Below are 20,157 nucleotides of genomic sequence, written 5' to 3' on the forward strand. Positions count from 1 at the left end.
ATTAAAGACCACGTTATTACCTGTTAATTGTAACTTTACAAGCAAACTAGCTTAAAAAGCTTTTTTAATGTATTTTCAATTTTCATAGTAAAGTAACTTGTTTAAACCAGTTACAAATTCCAATCAAAAGCCATCAAGAGCTTCTAATAAATTATAAAGTGTACAGTGCATCTGGAAAGTATTTAAAGCGCTTCACTTTTTCCACATTTTTTATGTTACAGTCTTATTCCAAAATGGATTAAATTCATTTATTTCCTCAAAATTCTACACACAATACCCCATAAAGACATACACCTGTCTATATAAGGTCCCAGGGTTGACAATGCATGTCAAAGCACAAACCCAGCATGAAGACAAAGGAATTGCCTTTAGACCTCCGAGACAGGATTGTCTCGAGGCACAATGCTGGGGAAGGTTACAGAAAATGTTCTGCTGCTCTGAAAGTTGGAATAAGGCTGTAACTTAAAAAAGTGGAAAAAGTGAAGTGCTGTTAATACTTTCCGAAAGCACTGTAAATAAACATAAAACAATTAATAATCCATAATTCACAATCATAAACTATGGCGTTAATTAACTGATGTGAAAAAAAAAAACGTACTATGAAAGTCAATGGCTGATGTTTTGTAAAATTCTTTTGAATAAATGCTTTTGTGTCAACAGAAGAAAGAAACTCAAAAAATTTAGCAAATGTTGACAACTTTTTGTTGACTGTTTTTTTTGGCGGGGGTGGGGGAATACAGAGGGTAAAATATTCTAATCTTGTATGAATCCTCTGGGTTTAATCTGAGTAATTTCACATTTCAAGCAATGCTATGCTACTGAAAAGTCAATTTTCTTTCAAAGGCCTCAAAACCCACCACCTCTCTATCAAGGTGTACTGACCAGATTATTTTTAAAAGCTTTCCAAAACTATGTGTTTTTATAACATTTACATTGTATCAATCAGCAAGACATGCAGTGACTACCTGTATACAATATTTAGTTCCTATATCAACAATTAACCATATTTAATCTGCATCTATAAAACAGTAAGTCCAGAGCATTTGGTTTTCTATAGATAGGACATGGCAGCACTTTATTAAAGAGGCTATTTTTAAAATTCAGAAATGCTCTCAGAATTGACATCCAAATTGTGAGAATTGACATCCAAAATCAATGGTTACTGGTTACTAGCATTCTTCTAAATATCTTCTTTTGAGTTTAACAGAAGAAAGAATCTCAAACAGGTTCAGAAGATAGGTAGTTTGTGTGGATGATGATAGAATTTTCACTTTTGGTTGAACTATGCCTTTAATCCACTGGCAGTAGATTAATAAATAAAAGTTTGTACATATAGCCCCTTTAATAGAACAAATTACACACAGTCTAAATGAGCCTTGAGATCTCTAGTGGATCACATTTTTGGAAAATTATACAAGAATTCACTTTTAGATTGATTTAAAGGTGCCATATAATGAACAGCTGGATATACCTACTGTAGGCATAGATGAATAATAAGAGTTCACAACATGGAAATGACATATCATGAGTCCAAATTGCCATTGTATCCTCATTCTCATGTAAATCCTGTGAGTGTAAAATCTCAGTGAAAAATAGGCCAATCGGAATAAAATACAGACTCTTATGAACTCCACATGGGATCTTTAATATGGATAAGCATTTGATTGGCCACAACGTTTCATATTGAGATTACAATGATGTTTTTGCCTTAGTTTTAGGTTTATCTAAGCTTGTATTCCACTTATATATGTGAGACTCTAATTTTGAAAATCGAGCAGGGTTTAAAGGTCCCATAAAGGCCCGCAATCACACTAATCGGGCCTGGGCACGCTTACGTCATCAATGCTGCGCTGTTCAATGAGCGCTCTCGCTCAGCACAGTGGAGATTGCTCTTGTTATATCGTTTCAGTCGTTTGATATGCAGTGACATGCAGTCAAATATTTAGCCGAACAGATCCGCCACTTTTGGCGCTCATAAACAATCATAAAGTCCTCGTGCTGCAGGCACGAGGAGGTCTGCTGAAGGTGCACAGCTGTCGTGCAGTGAGGGGTTTGCGTATTTAATAAACTACGGCAGTTTGTGTTCACTGAACAGTAAGATTGATTAATAAATCCAAATGAAACAGTCCCTTATAAAGTCACAACTCGCTTTCAGTTTCAAGCGTACCACGCCAAAGCCCAGGTGAACCGCGCTCAGGCACACCTCTTCCAACCGGCCAGGGCCTGCCAAGTGAACCATGCTTAAGCCCAATTCAGCGCACTCACACTTCTCAAACAATCCAGGAAACGGGCCTGGTCACGGTACGGATGGCATAGTGTGAGCAGGCCCTAAGTTGCATATAAAATTTACATTTCAAAACTGCCCAAATTTTGTCAACCCTACAATGCCATGTTTTACCCGCACAATTGATTTTAAAACCGCCCAATTGGGCAGGAAAACGCCCAATCTGGCAACACCGAACGCAGGATATACGGATATTCATTAATTTTCTTGTCAGCTTAGTTAATTAATCCTTTATTAATCCGGGGTCGCCACACCGGAATGAACCGCAAACTTATCCAGCAAGTTTTTACGCAGCGGATGACCTTCCAGCCGCAACCCATCTCTGGGAAACACACACACACATTCACACACACTACAGACAATTTAGCCTGTACCGCATGTCTTTGGACTGTGGGGGAAACCGGAGCACCCGGGGAAACCCACACGAAGGCAGGGAGAACATGCAAACTCCACACAGAAACGCTAACTGAGCCGAGGTTCGAACCAGCGACCTTCTTGCTGTGAGGAGACAGTACTACCTACTGCGCCACTGCCTCGCGCATATAAGCATAAGGTCTGTTCAAATGTATGTTTTGGTATTTCAGCATGAATATTGTGAAATTTGGCACATTTGTTTTTGGAACGAGGCAACAAACCAAAATATATGTGTTTATTGCACATTTATGCATAGTGTCATATCACTCAGCTCTTAGTGTAATTCCTAGTGTTGGAAATTGACCTGTAAAGGGCCACTTACATATTGTGTCTTACATATTACATACAGCATGTGGAAGGTGCGAGGCACATTACTTGTTTTAGCGTCTATTGTTGCAGGGTGACTATCAACAGTTTTCTCAGAGGATGGCAAACCATCGCTGTAGCTCTAATATACGCTTTATTTATGGAGAAAATAAAAAAGCACTGCAGTGTTTGGGTGCTCTGTGTTTATCTATATGTGTATACTATTATTGCTAAAATGTGTATTGTAGGGATTCATCCATAAGCTGCATTTCTCCTCCTAACCAGAAAGAGGTGCTCTTCTGACTTTTCAAATACAGTACAATTTTTATGCAGCCTTCAAAACAGTGGATGGCAACACTTTCTTGCCATCTGTTGTGTGTCACCACTCAAGCCAGATTACAAACATCTGTGTTTTGCCCTATATAAGTTTGTCTGTAACAAACTAGTGTCTCAGTCTTGAGCCATTATTGCCTGATGATCTCCTGATTCTTTTCTGAAGCTAAGTGACACTTAATTGTTGTTGTTTTATTTTTTTTACCTTTGTGTCCGTTTGGCTTAGCCTGTTTTCTGCAAGATCAGTTTCAGTTATTTTGTAGTACTTTGTAATCTATTTTTCAAGTAAAGATTTATTTATTTTTTTCTTTCTGAATCTAACGACCCAAGTTTCCTTATTAATCTTCTGCTTTTGGGTTCATCTGTTGAGGAGTTAGCTCAGTTGGGAAAAGCTCCAGCTTTCAGTACATGAGACCAGGATTACACGTATATTTAAAACAAATTACGCTGATTAGTTTGTTGTGGTGAGCTTGAGGCGTTCTGAGAAGTTGAGATTGTGTTAAAGAGCCCATATTATGGGTTTTTGAAAATTCCCCTCCATGTAGTGTGTAACACAGCTCTAAGTGAAGTGAAGTATCCAGCTAAGGCTTAAATCTGTAAGAATACAGTGTTTAAAACGGTTGATTCATCTATAAAAGAGTCGACTCATAGTGCTTCAAACGAGTCGCCTTGATACCGATTCATTAGGTGTTTCGCCATGACGTACGAACGAAACCAAGTTATTCACGTGCACGCGCAAACCCGGGAGATTTCAAACCTGAGGCCCCGCCCTCTGACGCAGAAACCCAGACACACACACACACACACACACACACCCACAAACACACGCACACAAACATGCCGGTCGATTGAAGTCACACTGCAGATGGACATTATCGATTCTCTACCCAGAGATGAAACCTCAGCATTATAGCCATGCAGTTGGAAACTTCTGGAAACTACATGCTACAAAGAATACTTCATCGGCGTTTGTTAAAGGAAGGATCAGTAAAGATTAACTTACTGATGAACGTCAGGATGAGTTTCTTCCTCCATTTCTCAAATGTAAGTACGTGCGGTTAAAGTTGCCTCGTTAACTCTAGCTTGCAAATGTATTTAGTTGTGATTTGTTACTTGTAACCGAGTGTACTGTATCAGGTTAACTGGCTATATTCTCTTATCGCGTGCAAAGTCACGTTAAAAACGCGACGCGTGCTGCTTTGTTTACGGAGCTCCGTGGTAGAGGTCTGCATTCCCGCGGCTGTCCCCGCGCCAGATTTCTGCGGCGCGGGAATAAATTTCCGAATCAATCGCGGGAGCGGTCGGTAACAGGTTTAATTTGGGATGGGAGCGGGCTGTCTAGCAATATCGTGGATATTGCTATGCGAATGAGACAGAGCTTTGCCTGCCTGTGTGTCTGCTTGGCGCTTGTGTGTATGTGTTAGTGCGCGCGTATGAGAGAGAGAGAGAGAGAGAGAGAGAGAGAGAGAGAGAGAGAGAGAGCTCTGTCTGGCTGTCTCTGGACTGTTTTGCTGGGTGATTTTCGGTTATGTTCTCCCCCGCTCTTTAGCGGGATCGGGCGCGGCGGGCAGAAAACGGGGCGGTTCGGGCACTGGGACAAGAAATTCTAAATATAAGCGGGAGCGGTCGGGTTCAGGCTAAAACCTGGCGGGTGCGGGCGGAAGCGGGAGCGTTGTCGTCCAGAGGTGTGTGTGTGTTTGTGTGTGTGTGTGGCAGCTAAAATCCACGCCTACACTATGGAGCGCGTATGAACTGTGATTACTTTTATATTGCTGATTAGCTATTGGGCATTTCATTCTCTGACTGAAGGCAGTCGACCAATCGTGACAGACTGTCATCGGTCCAATCAGCGCAGATTAGCTTCGCGCTAAGGAGGGGTTTGGGAACAAATGAATCACTGGACGATTCATACGGGAGTCGCTGGGATAATTAGGTAAAAATAAATGCAGATTATAAGACCATGAAAGTGTTTTTTGACTTTGCATGCATATTAGACTGTTGTTGGAGACCCTTACAACCAAGATATGACCCTATTTCATGTATAATATGGGCTCTTTAACTAAATGTGTCTGGAAAACGTGAATGCAACACGTTTCTTCCTATTTGCGCACAAGTCACCAATGGACGTAATGAACTTGCATGCTCAAAAGACGCAATAAGTGAACGGCCTCTAAAACTGCTTCTGGAGATATTTAGCACTTACTTAAGCCACATACAACTTCATTTAGATATCAGAGAACAATCTAACATACTGTATCAATGCATTCTATGGCACCTTTAAAAAAGGATCACTGGAAAAAACATCAAGAACCAAGAGGTTGCGGAAAATCAAATGCTCCATCAGGTAGTTAAGTATGATCTCTATCTGCTTACCCTTGTACTCTGCTTTTCTTCTGTTCCAGCTGTGCTCTGATATTCTCCAGCTTCAGGGGACTGGGGATAAAGCCAATCTCGCAGCCTTCTTTTACCAGCCTCCCAATCCACCAGTCATTATTAAACTTCTGCATATGGAGAAGAAAGGATAAAACTTTAGCCCCTGAAAGCGTTTGACCAACGATAGCCGCTTTAGTAATGAATTTTGGCTAGAGTTTATCTATATTTGAAGAAGGCATTAGTGAATCTGAGTCAGTAGTAAGTTTTTCACCTCTTTGATGTGCAGGAAGTCTTTCGCATCGAATGAGATGGCGGTTCCTGGCACAGGCACATCTTCATCCAGCGCACCACAGTAGCTGACATTTGTCTTCACGGCGAAGGCCACCGCTTTGGCCTGAAAGTCAATGTTTTTGAATTTAGGTAAGCTAATGCACAACATATGCAACCCTATATGTCTAATAGTCTCCTTTAAAATGTATTCATCACTTTTAATTTATTGCACTGGTGCCATGAAGCTTAACTGCTTGATGATATATTTAACTTCACTGTTACTTTGATTTATTTCTACTATTTTTTTTTTTTTTTGTCTTTAAAGCCACTTTTGACAATTTAGAAATAAAGTGATATAGAAATAAATGTGACTTGATTTAAATTCATTTTAAACAACACTTTTTAAAATGTCAACAATTTTGGCTGTCCACTCTGTTAAATCCACTTGTTATATCCACATGTACACAAACAGTTGAAGTCAGAATTATTAGCCCCCCTGTTTGTATATATTTTTTTCAATTACTGTTTAACGGAAATAAGTTTTTTCAACACATTTCTAAACATAATAGTTTTGATAACTCATCTTTAAAAACAGATTTATTTTATCTTTGCCATGATGCCAGTAAATAATATTGTACTAAATATTTTTCAAGACACTTCTATACAGCTTAAAGTGACATTTAAAAACTTAACTAGGTCAATTAAGTTGACTAGGCAGGCTAAGGTAATTAGGCAAGTCATTGCATATCGATGGTTTACTTTGTAGACTATCAGAAAAAAAAAAACATAAAGAGGCTAATAATTTTGTTCTTAAAATGGTTTTAAAAAAGCCATTTAAAAATATTTAAAAAAGAAAAAAATTCAAAGGGGGGCTAATAATTTTGACTTCAATTATGTATATATATATATATTTTTTTTTTTGTCGCCTTTGTTGAATTTATAATATCCACTTGTTAAGTCATGTTAAATTTTTTTTAAAAAATATTTACATTTAAAAATATTTAAAAAGAAAAAAATTCAAAGGGGGGCTAATAATTTTGACTTCAATTATATATATATATATATATATATATATATATATATATATATATATATATATATATATATATATATATATAAATGAATTTATATTGAATTTATAATATCCACTTGTTAAGTCATGACATATGGAATACTGTTTACAGGTCCAAGCCACTTCTCATTTAAATTGAGAAAATATTTGTTATTACATTAAAGTAAATTTTATATAAAAGCATGGTCTACACAACAGACTTGCTGCATTACAGACACTAATATTTGACCAATTTATCAAAAAATAATTATCTTCTCGCCATCTGATATTAGGTATATATATATATATATATATATATATATATATATATATATATATATATATATATATATATATATATATATATATATATACACTAGGATCATGATTTTCGAAAGTATTACATCACTTTGTAAACATTTATTATTACTATTTGTTGGGTCTCCACATACAGTTTGATAGAGCGCTTGTTATATCTATCCATATCAACAATTATAGCACTACCCTCTTTATGAATTTTATTTTTTCCATCATACTTTAGTAATATCAACAATTATGGTGAACCTAATCATCTAATGGTGAACTGCAGTGTAGAATATTTCAGCTTAGAGGCTTTTCAGTTCAATGTGAGTAAAAGAAAACTGTCTGAATCTGAAGATACTGTTGTGTTGACCGTCATCTCCTCCACATCACAGCATACCATGCTCACATTTGTACAGAACTGTGGTGACTAAAAACAGGGGGTTTCCCACAACAAATCAAAACCAACAAATAACAATTGGATGCTTTACTTGTTGAGACAGAAGTAGTGGGTGCTTCTTGGCCATAATAATATAGTCTAGACCAGGGGTGCCCAAACCTTTTCTTAAAAAAGGCCAAAAACCAAACTTGATTGAGGGCTGTGGACTGAAGGTACACTCAAAAAAAAAATTTATTACTTGTTCAAACTACTTATTTAAAATGAGCTGAAACAACACAATTCTTTAGATTTCATTGGGACGACTTAATTTTTTATGTTCAATCCACATAAATTTGTTTAAAATGTTAAGTTAACTTAATCAATTTGTGTTGGGACAACATGAATGAATTGTGTGGAACCCTGCATTTTTTACAGTGTAAATATACCCAACTGCACAGTAAAATAATGTAAGGTTGCACACAATTTATTTAGATTGTCCCAACACAAATAGATTAAGTTAACACATTAGTGGATTAAACATAAAACAATTAATTAACTGTCATAAAAAAAATCTCAAGAACTGTGTTGTATGAGCTCATTTTACATAAGTAGGTTGAACAAGCACCAAGATATTTTTTTCAGTGTTTATTACATTAAAGTTGCCATGGTTCATTTATTTAATTTATTTGATATTATTAATACATACATATATTTAATCATATTAAATAATGCAATAGAATTTTTATTGAACTTATTACAATAAAAACACAATTCCTTATTTAACACAATGGAGATCAATGCCGATTACACTAGTAAAGCTGCACCTGACTTTGCCGATGTCTTCTATCCATCAGTGACAGTGTATTTAAAAAAAAAATCTGATTCATTTACAACATTTAATTGAAACGTTATTTTCAGTTTCCTTTTTTGTAGCTCAGCAATAAAACAAACTACCACAAAAGATTTTAGGATTGGATGGCGGGCCAAATTAAATCTTACCAAGGGCTAACTCTGGCCTGCGGGCTTTAGTTTGGGCGTCTTTGGACTAGACCAATACTGCATAACTGTAGCTCAGACATGATGGCTATGAGAAGCAATTAAATAACATTAAACTGTGACAAATGTACAATGTGTGGTTACATTTAAGTCACAATGTTGATCTATTTGCCATTTATTTACTATAAATCTGTGACTAAGACTTTATACCTATGATTTCTGTCATTATTTGCTAACCTTCCAGAACAAAGAGATTGAGACAAAGAGAGTTCTTCTCTTGTTTCTAGTCCAAATGTCTAAAAATCCTTAAATCAAGAAGCATTTTCTAGACAAGCAAAAACTATTGTCTTGTTTTCAGAAATAATTTGAGTTTTTTCCTTAAAACAATCAAAATAATCTTGTTTTTCTTGTCGACGTAAGATTATTTTGCCTGTTTTAAGGAAAAAAATCTAATTATTTCTGAAAACACGACAATATGTTTTGCTTGTCTAAAAAATGCTTCTTAACTAAAGAAATTTAAGATATATTTAAGATATTTGGACAAGAAAAAAGACAAGGAAACTAAGAAAGAAATCCCTTTTTGCAGTGTAATGTTTAGAAACTCTTGAAAGTGTGAGTAAATGATAAGTAAATGTACATTTTTGAGTGAACTATCCATTTAATACTCTATATAGTGTGAAGAAGTATGTGATACATATAATGTGATAATATACAGTACGTGTATTGTGTGTGCTTTGACCTTTGCCCTCTCCAGCTGTAATTGAGCCTGCTGTTCTCGCTCCTGCCGGCCCTGACTGCCCCCCTCCGGCCTCTCCTCCTCCAACGACACATCTGAATCAGACGGCCTGCTAGTGTAGGAATCAGCTGAACCCTGTGAACACACCACACAAAATACATAACATACGTACATGAGGACTGGCTTTAAAGGAGACATGCCATTAAAACGGCTCGATTAGTCCACTAGATCATTAATTGAAACTTTGAATGCTGTCTTCTAAAGCATCAGCTCATAAACATATGACCACACTGACAATATCTATTCAGCATTCAGATATTGGGTGGTAGTCAGAAAAATGTAATCAAAAAGAACCTATCATAACCAAGAAAATTTACATATAAATTGCTAAAATTGCATATTAATCCCCTTTTTACAAGTATGTGAAGTTTCAGCTCAAAATGTTTTATAACTCTTTAAAACTGCCCTTTTAGGCTTCGATCCAAATTGTGTCATTCTAGTGACTGTCGCTTTAAATTCAAATGAGATTGTACACCCAGCCCTCTTTTCAAAATGATCTTCAGCAGGTACAGTGTGAAAAATCCAATGGCTGGCGACTGCTTCTCCCTTAGGGCTGTTTATGCTAATGAGAGAGAGAGAGAGAGAGATTGTCACTAATGACACATACAAAGAGAGAATGCCAATTTAAAGAGTTTTTGCAGATGGTTTTTACGTATGTTTTGTGGTGTTTCCCGTTGTGTATTCTGTCCTGCACAGGTGTGCAAACACTGGTCGAGAAGGCTGTCAATTATCATTATGATGCCACTCAGCAAACCAATCAGAAACTGCATTTAAAAGGCGTTCACCACTTTTCAGGAAGAATGCGTGATTCTACACCAAACTCCTCACTTTTGTCGACTAGCCCATTCATTTGTGTTAATAGTATTTTTGTTGCTGTTTAGTTTGTCTCTTATTTAAATGCTTTATTGTTTACTGTTGGTTTCTAGGTTACTAACACGACAGTCAGCCGCTCTTACATTTAGTTGGAAAAGCTCAGAAAATTATTTTTCTTTACTTTTAAAAAATTTGTTTTGCATTTTAAGATGGAAACTTGGCTAATGGCTAGTACTTTGAAAGTCCAAACTAAATGAAAGCATAAAAAAAAGAAAAAAAAAGATATTCATACACACACACACACACACACACACACACATATATATATATATATATATATATATATATATATATATATAATTATTATTATTATATACAATTGAAGTCAGAATTATTAGTCCCCCTGTTATTTTTTTTCTTTACATTTCCCAAATGATGTTTACCAGACCAAGAAATTTTTCACAGTATGTCTGATAATGTTCTTTTCTTCTGGAGAAAGTCTTATTTGTTTTATTTCAGCTAGAATAAAAGTAGTTTTTAATTTTTACAAACCATTTTAAGGAAAAATATTCACCCCTTTAAGCTAAATTTTTTTCGATAGTCTACAGAACAAACCATCGTTATACAATAACTTGCCTAATTCCCCTAACCTGCCTAGTTAACCTAATTATTCTAGTTAAGCCTTTAAATGTCACTTTAAGCTGTATAGAAGTCTCTTGAAAAAATAACCTAGTCAAATATTATTTACTGTCATCATAACATAAAATACATCCATTATTAGAAATGAGTTATTTAAATTATTATATTCAAAAATGTGCACACGTTCATTCTACCCAATCAAAATTGTGCAACTGAACTATGCAGGACGCCCACAATAAAACAAACAAACAGGAAAGCACTTACGAGTGAAATCGGGGAAAAAATAAACAGGGGGAATAATTTTGACTTCAACTCTATATATATTCTTGACGCCTTGTCATCGATCTCAGTTGTAAAAGCAACAAATAATACTTCTAGTTGATCATTTCGAAAAATGGCAGAAGGTAGATATTTCCGATGAATCATCTGTTGAACTGCATCCGAATCATCACAAATACTGCAGAAGACTTATTGGAAGTCTTATTACTTATTACTTAAGACTTATTAAAGTTCCTGAAAGCAAAGAAGGTCAAGGTGCTCCAGGATTGGCCAGCCCAGTCACCAGACATGAACATTATCGGGCATGTCCAGGGTAAGATGGAGGAGGAGACATTGAAGATGAATCCAAAGAATCTTGATGAACTCTGGGAGTCCTGCAAGAACACTTTCTTTGCCATTCAAGATGACTTGATATAAAAGTTATTTGAGTCATTGCAGAGATTTTTGGATGCAGTCCTCCACTGCACAATGACTTTATTTTCTTTACTGTACATTATAAATAAGTGACAAGACCTTTGTCTAAGCAAAGTCAGACCTTACTGTCCTAATTAAATAATTAAAAATCAAGGATCATTTTTTATTTTGGCAAGATAAGAGTAATCTAGAGGCCTTTGTCTTTAATATAATCAACTTCTGATACCACATAATCAACTAAAAGTCATTTGTTGTTGCTAAAACTTGGATAGATGACAAGACTATTGTCAGGTACTGTTTATTATCTCAAAGCAAACATTTATTTTGGATGCGATTAATCAAAAAACAATAATTTTACAGATTATTATAATTTTTTTTTTTGAATAGTGCATTTGAGTCTTCTTTTATCATTTGCACATTAGTCTGGTCTGCTGCATTTTCATTGGGTCTGTGCTTCTCATGTTTGCCTATTCAGACCGCTGGAAACACAGGTCAGCAAAAAAACCACCTGTACCTCTATTACTAGACACAACTGTCAGCCATAGAGATACATGGTCCTCAAGCAAACGGAAAAATACACCTGTGAGCTGAAGGTGACTTTAGGCTAGCTGCATTTGTTCACAATCTTCATTACACCCTTACAAATAACAGATACAGCTGAAGGCAAAAGTATTAGCCCTCCCTATCGTGAAATTTGTTTTCTTTTTCAAATATTTTCCAAGTGCTGCGTAATGGAGAAAAAGGAGCTAACTTCTTTTGTATATGCCATGATGACAGTACATTATATTTACTAGTTATTTAGCAAAATACTAGTATTCAGTTTAAAGTGCAATGTAAAGGCTTAACTAGGTTAATTAGGTTAACTACGCAAGTTGAAGAGATTAGGCAAGATATTCAACAAGATTTTTTTTCGTTCATTTTTTTATTATTCCAGCCAAGCTAAAATATATAACTTTCTTCAGAAGCTGAAACATAATAGGAAATACTTTTAAAGATGTCTTTGCTCTGTTAAACATCACTTGGGAAATATTTGAGAAATAATAAAACTTTTATAGGGTGGCTAATAATTTTGTTTTCAACTGTGCATGTGCTAGTTTACAGATTAGACATTACGTCACATTTTATATTTACCTCATAATTAAACTTTGACGTGTGTATTTTAATTAATGGCAAACATTTTTAGTGTGTAGTAAGGCAAATATAGAAATACATTTTACATAATAGAAATTCACAATTTAGAATAGTTACAAACACATACCGGTGAATTTTGGGAAAAGTACCGGAACGACTTTATCAATTACCAGAAATGAGCTCTAAACATCTGCACTTGTATTTGTAAACACAGAAGTGGTCAGGCTTTTGTTGATGGTTTCACTTTTATTTGAAGCTTTAGCATTCATGCAGCTGCTTTGTGAGACATCCAAAGGCAGAAGTGTGAACCACAGCTAAATGTTTACACATTTGATGACATTACAAATTCTGTGGATGAATAAGTATTGTGAACAACTTCGATGAAAACACTTTCGCATGTCGAGATGTACAAAATATGTGTTTGTGCTGGCGCTCACCAGCTGCTTCACGTGCACACGCGTCAAGCAGCTGAAGCAGAGCTTGAAGGTAAACAAACAGCGGTTTACCATAAGCATTTCATTTATTTATTTATTTATTTTACACAGCTGGCATTAAGAAGGAACATATAAATGTTATCTGAGTAACATCTAACAGCCAAATGTGTCTGGAAAATACTCAAAATGCTTTTAACTTCATAAACAGCGCGGATGTGAATGCATCTGAATGTTCTGATTGGCTGGAGTGGACGTCTCACGTTAGCACATTCTAATCGTGAACACGTTATTTCCAGCAATCTTCCTTCTGCGTTCATACAGAGTAGCATTCCGGCAAATTACCGGAAATGTTGCAACTTCTCTGTCTGGAAAATAGCCGGAACGAATTTATCAGTATTCTCAAAAAGGGCCTGTTCACATATGTTCAATTTCCGGGAAAATTGCCAGTAATCTTGGTCTGTATGTGTGCGAGGGGCAATCATCTCACTTTAAACTATTAAAAATATTAATAAAAGTGACTTTTAAAAAAACTTTTTAAGGTTAAAAGTTATTATAAGAAAGATCAAGATTCCATAATGAAAATTCAAAAGCATAAATAAAACAAAAAAATAAAATAAAAACATGAATCACAAAATACAGAAAACTGCTAGTTCACGAATTTGTTTTTTTCAGTGTGTCATACTGAAAAACTTAATTCAAAGTGAACCCTCAAGTATACAGGTGTGTCTTAAGCATAGATTAAAAAGATAAACAGTTTGAGCACTTATTAGGAGTGGGCAAGCTCATATCCAGAAATTTGCAGCATTTACAAAAAGGCTCGGCCACCTTTATTTTTCAACCTTGCTTTCGATAAATGGGAATGCGATTTTCATTGTGAGACTAACAGACTATAAAACTTCATGATAAGGCTGCACAAAATATATAATTACAGCATCAATATCGCAAAGTGTATGTCCAAAATTGTCACTTTGCAGGATATGCAATGTTGAGTTGGGATAATAGTTGATCAACAATTGATTAGTTGAGAATACATGAAATTATTGGAGTCACTGCAAAGTATAATAACAGACTTCCTCATTTCTGTGTGTTTTAAAGGCATTTCAAGAGAGTGTAAAACATTTGTAACTTTAATGAAGAATAATTTTACTGAATTATTAATAATACAATGAAGACTATGCCATGTTTTCCTCCATTCATTCTTCTGACGCCATACCAAAATTCATTCCTGCCATGGCTACATTACCTTTTTCATTCAAAACATTCAGTTGTTGTAGTTTTTTTTTTGTTTGTTTTGTTTTAGTAGCAGGTTATAATCGCACTGAAACGTATTAAAAGGTAACTGAATCATAATAGAGCAAACTTTTGTGTAATGGTAGTAGGGCTTTACATCATCTATTTAACCCTTTAAAGTTACATGCTGACTGACTGACAGAGCTGAGCGATGCGTGAGGCCAGCAAACACGTAGCTTTCAGTTATGATGAACACGGTTTCCATAATTACACTTTATTTCTAGATAACGGTCTATGGTTCTGCATACAATGACTTAATTATCAATGACTAATGACTATCTTGTTGGAGTTTATAGCTGTTTCAATTTACTTCAGGATGCAACAATGCAGTTCTTTAGGTCTATTGGAAACATTCATAAATATTTCTAGCTAATCTAATAAATTTGGGAGATATATTAGGCCTGTGCAATCAATTGGAATCAAATCGCAAGTTTGAAACGTTGAGATCAGCTAATTGCAAGAGGCTGCGTTATGAAATGTATATTTATTATTAAATTTCCCCCACCCAAAGCAAATGAGGGATCTTACTAGCCAATTGAGTGAGCACACTTTCGTTCCAGCCAATCAGAATTGCGCAACCGAACAATGTCGCCCGCAATAAAAGAAACAAACAGGAAAGCACTTAAAAGTGGGATGGTGGCATTTGCTGCTTCAGAAGTATTAATAGACTAATTTATATAAAAGAAAAACAGCATGTCGGTAATATGGAAATATTTTGGTTTCAAATTCACAGACAGCAAACAAAAACAGGTCATATGTAAGAATTGCTGCCACAGCACCAGGAAATACAACAACTAAAAAGTCAACTGAAAGTATTGCCAGTGACACTCAATCTAATAGAAAGCAACAGCACAGTATAATTTCAGAGTTGTTTCAGCCATGTTAGATTGCTGAGTGTTCTGTATTTTTATAATTAGTATTTTTTTATTTTTATAATAAGCTACAATATATCTCCTAATTTCAGTTCAACATGTTTACAGTAAGGTAGCTTGACTACAAAAATTTAATCGCAAATCGAATAGAAATTGCAATATCGGTCCAAAAAAAAAAAAGTTAGATATTTGCCAAAATCGCACAGCCCTCCTAGTTACATAAACGCACTAAACCGCACTTCAGCTGTGTTTATTTGAGAGCGTAGAAGAAAATCTGAGCTTGAGCAGCGTATATTTGAGGGCATGCAAGAACAGAGGAAACCGACGTGCAAGCAAAGACATTAGCGTTACGTATACTCGTAATTTGTAATACTGTGCTAACAATATTTATCATTGAAATACTCCATAGATAGTTGGAAAATCTGTGTAAAAGGCCTGCCACCACAGCTGGAAAAAATCCTAGAGGAAACACTGTACAGTTTTATTTTACTTTTCATTATTACATTTCTGTACCTGAATACTGTCTGACTCTTTGCAAACCATAAAGCACTGTTTATTTAGATTATTGCTTGCAATTTGTTTATTATTTTTTATATATGAATCACACCCTCACAGTATCACCTCAATCATTCATTCATTTCTCTTCGTCTTAGTCCCTTTATTCATCAAAAGTCGCCACAGCAGAATGAACCGCCAACTCATCCAGCATTTGTTTTACACAGTGGATGCCCTTCCAGCTGTGAACAAGTACTGGGAAACATCCATATACACTAATTAACACCGTCATACACTATGGCCAATTTAGTATTCAATTCATCTGTATCGCATGTCTTTGGACCGTGGGGGAAACCGAAGCACCCGAGAACATGGGGAAAACATGCCAACTCCACACAGAAATGCCAACTGACCCAGCCGGACACCTTAATCAATCTAAACTCATAAATTTTTCCAAACAGAGCTATTTGATACATACAATTGTAATCATATCACAATATATATTGCAGAAAAACAAAACATCGCCATGTCAGACTTTTCCAATAGCATGCAGCCCTATATCTTAAATCTGCTAGATAGAAACTCATTATCTTTCCACAACAAAACCTCTATCTAAATTTATACCCAAATATGTAGCTAACATCTTTTTCTGCTGCACGTTTTCTCATCCATCAGGCAAAAAGAAAGTTTCTGTAAACTTTCCACCTTTGATAACCAACTACTCTAAATACTCAAGTCAAATACAAACACTTCTTCAGAAATGCTCAATCAACCATGAAATACTCTCAGCATTCCTATGCAATAACATCAAGATCATTCCCTTAAAGTACATACAGTACCTTCACCGCCGGCTTCTCAGGACCTTGAAAAACTTCACAATACACAATCTGAACATTTTCGCCTGAAATCTCCAGAAAATCCTCAGACGGCTCCAAGATGTTTGAGAGAGAAGCAGCTGACATCTTTCCTCTCAATAATAATCAAAAAACCATACAGCGCTGGTATTCACACTTTTCCCGCTTTAAGATAATAAAGGCGATTCCAGCAGCAAGTACATAGTCCTCTAATTAATGAGAGACACTGCTCAAAGTGAAGCGAAGCTAGGAAGCTGTATTCTGTTAATCCAATTTGGAAACAACATTAGCTCAAGTCAGTGAAAAGAATGATCGGGTCAATATCGCATTAGAGAGAGAGGCAGAGAGAGAGCGAAAAAGCCTCGCAGTCGGCTAAAAAAATTTGAGCACGCTGCCTATGGCGAAACACTTTTTCCCTGAAGGCAGCCGCTCCGCACAAGCTTACTTCAGCAGGGACCCAATTGAGGCCGGTGAGTCCAATCACAAAACGCCTGATTCGGGAAACAAAAAATGCACAAGTTTGCTTATCTTTCACCGCAGAAGTGATGATTGTGAGCAAAAAAAATAAAAAGACGAAAATTCAAATGAATGACTTTCATCCTTGATTTTGACGAGATAACCGTCTTTTTTTGCTGAAGAGTGAATTTGGAAGGCTGGTAAAGGTTTATTTTTAACGTCATGAAGAGAGACAATTAAAGCCAGCAATTTAAGCATAGTTACATTTATCAACTAATTTAAAGACCTCATGAAATTAAAATAAAAACATTACATATGTTAGTTTCAGTCTGTTTTAGGTTTTATGGTTATCTGTATGTAGATGTGCTCCAAAAAAGTGAAACAATTCACATTTAGGTGATATAAAACCGATATAAACATGTAAAGCTTGCAGTTTGTCCCTTTCATCTAAATGGATCAATGTTTTTTTTCCACATCACCTCATCCTTTAGTTTCACATCAAATCTTGACCAATCAAATGCCCTCTAGTATCTGACTTGCCCCGCCACCCTTCAAGACGGTTCTCATTTGTTTTATAAAAAAGGGGAGGTGACACTCTATGTCCCACCCTCTTTTAAATTTTCAGTTGAGATTATTTCACCTCAAAGTCAAATTTAAAGACATTTTAAGTGCTTTTTAAACCATTACAAAAGAAATTTAAGGGCTAAACGCCAATATTTTTTTGGGCATGTAGAAAATATTGAAAAAAAAGGTAACACTTTATAAAAACTACACACTATAAATCATTTATTAAGCATTAGCAAATAGTGAATTCATTATCTGTTAAGCATTAACTTTACATTAATAAACGTTAGTAAGCAGTTTATAACTGCAGCTACAAATGCTCTATACTTGACTTTTAACCACATTTAAAATGTGCTTAATAATTGTGTTTTCATACTTAGTAAATGATTTATTTTTCATTACTAAGTTAAGTATCGCATTATTTACAAACCAGTTGTATTTAAGAGTAGTTGAGGGTTTTTAGGATCATTCAGAATGAGTTAGTAAATAATTAATAAACTATTAATATTAATATTTATATCTCTTATTATTCAGGCATATATTAATGGTTACTATGTATGTTAATAAATGCTTTATTAACTCAACTTCACCTAGTTTTGTGACCTAATCTAAAGTAAGGACTATTTATGCTTTATAAATCCTTTATAAATGACAAATAAAGGCTCAGTTAAATTCTAAACAGGAAAAATGACATTATTTATTCCTATTCAATTAAAGACACACAAATAAAACTGCACTTCAAATAAAAAATAAATCTTTGCAACCTGATCTAAAATAAAATCACTGTAGAGTTTAAACATCACATTTTAATACATTGTTTAATTATTATATTGTTGTTTTATCCAGTTTTGTTGTATTTTGACACTCCTGTTATTCAGCAATGTTTAAACTTTACAGTAATTTTACATTTTAAAAAAGATTGCAAAGATTATAGTTCATTTGATACTGATTCTTTAATAGTCATTTATAAGGGATTTATAAAGCATGAATAGTCCTCACTTTAGATTAGGTCAAAAAAATGCTTAAAGTTGAGTTAATAACGCATTTACTAACATATTAGTTGACTATTAGTATATGCCTGAATAATAAGACATATAAACATTAAAATTATTAGTTTATTAATCATTTACTAACTCATGCTGAATGATCCTAAAAACCCTCAACTACTCTTAAATACAACTGGTTTGTAAATAATGCGATACTTACAGTAATTTAGTAATGAAAAATAAATCATTTACTAAGTATGAAAATACAATTATTAAGCACATTTTAAATATGGTTATAAGTCAAGAATAGAGCATTTGTAGCAGCAGTTATAAACTGCTTACTAACGTTTATTAACGTAGAGTTAATGCTGAACAGATAATGAATTCACTATTTGCTAATGCTTAATAAATGATTTATAGTGTGTAGTTATTATAAAGTGTCACCTAAAACTAAATATTTGGACTACAGACTGTCCAGGTCTATAAATACATGGAGGACTTTTAAACAAATATAATAATAATAATAATAATAATAATAATAATAATAATAATCAATCGCCTCACAGCAACAAGGTCCCTGGTTTGAGCCTCGGCTGGGACAGTTGGTGGTTCTGTGTGGAGTTTGCATGTTCGCCCTGCGTTTCCTCTGGGTGCTCCGGTTTCCCCCACAGTCCAAAGACATGCGGTACAGATGAATTGGGTAGGCTAAATTGTCCGTAGTGTATGACTGTGAATGAGTGTGTATGGATGTCATCCAGAGATAGGTTGCAACTGGAAGGGCATCCGCTGCCTGAAACATGCTGGATAAGTTGGAGGTTCATTCCGCTGTGGCGACCCCAGATAAATAAAAGGACTAAGGCGAAAAGAAAATGAATGAATGAATGAATGAATAATAATAATAATAATAAAAATAATAATTCCTAACATTTATATAGCGCTTTTCTGGACACTCAAAGCGCTTTACACATTTTTGGGGGAATTTCCTCATCCACCACCAGTGTGCAGTATCCACCTGGATGACGTGACGACAGCCATATTGTGCCAGACCGCACACCACAAAGCAGCTAATTGGTGGAGAGGAGACAGAATGATGTAGCCAATTATGATATAGTGATGGTTAGGAAGCCATTATGGACAGAGGCCAGTGGGCAAATTGGCAAGGATGCCAGGACATCCTGGCAGTTTTAACAACCGCAGAGAGCGAGGACCTCCGTTTCATGTCTCATCCGAAAAACAGCAGCAGTAAAGAGTCCCATTTTATTGTTCAATTACTGTTTACCTGAATACTGTTAGACTCCTTGAAAAACAATGAACCGCTGTTTATTTAGTTGATCTTTTTATTCATTGGATTTCTCTATGCTTGAAGATTGTTTATTATATTTTATACAAATTCACTCCTCTACAAAATCATAATCGCAATGTACGATT

At 35.2% G+C, this 20,157-nt stretch overlaps 1 protein-coding gene and 1 long non-coding RNA gene across 5 annotated transcripts in view; one reads left to right on the forward strand and one right to left on the reverse strand.

Annotated features, from left to right (window-relative positions):
• The window catches only part of cacnb4b (calcium voltage-gated channel auxiliary subunit beta 4b), a 62,011-nt gene that overhangs the window by 30,542 nt on the left and 11,312 nt on the right, over positions 1-20,157 (reverse strand). For all 4 annotated transcript variants that reach the window (XM_087256075.1, XM_087256076.1, NM_001113516.1 and 1 more), the window contains 3 exon segments: positions 9,446-9,577; positions 5,982-6,104; positions 5,711-5,838 (listed from right to left, as the gene is read on the reverse strand). In XM_087256075.1, the coding sequence (XP_087112201.1) occupies positions 5,711-5,838; positions 5,982-6,104; positions 9,446-9,577 (383 nt within the window).
• LOC147843410 (uncharacterized) lies at positions 12,029-17,935 on the forward strand. Its single transcript, XR_015493357.1, has 3 exons — positions 12,029-15,238; positions 15,285-15,663; positions 16,047-17,935. It is a non-coding gene; the product is annotated as an uncharacterized LOC147843410 (long non-coding RNA).

This window comes from Danio rerio, chromosome 6 (genome assembly GCF_052040795.2).
Source record: "Danio rerio strain M-AB ecotype USA chromosome 6, GRCz13ab, whole genome shotgun sequence".
Lineage (NCBI taxonomy): Eukaryota > Metazoa > Chordata > Actinopteri > Cypriniformes > Danionidae > Danio > Danio rerio.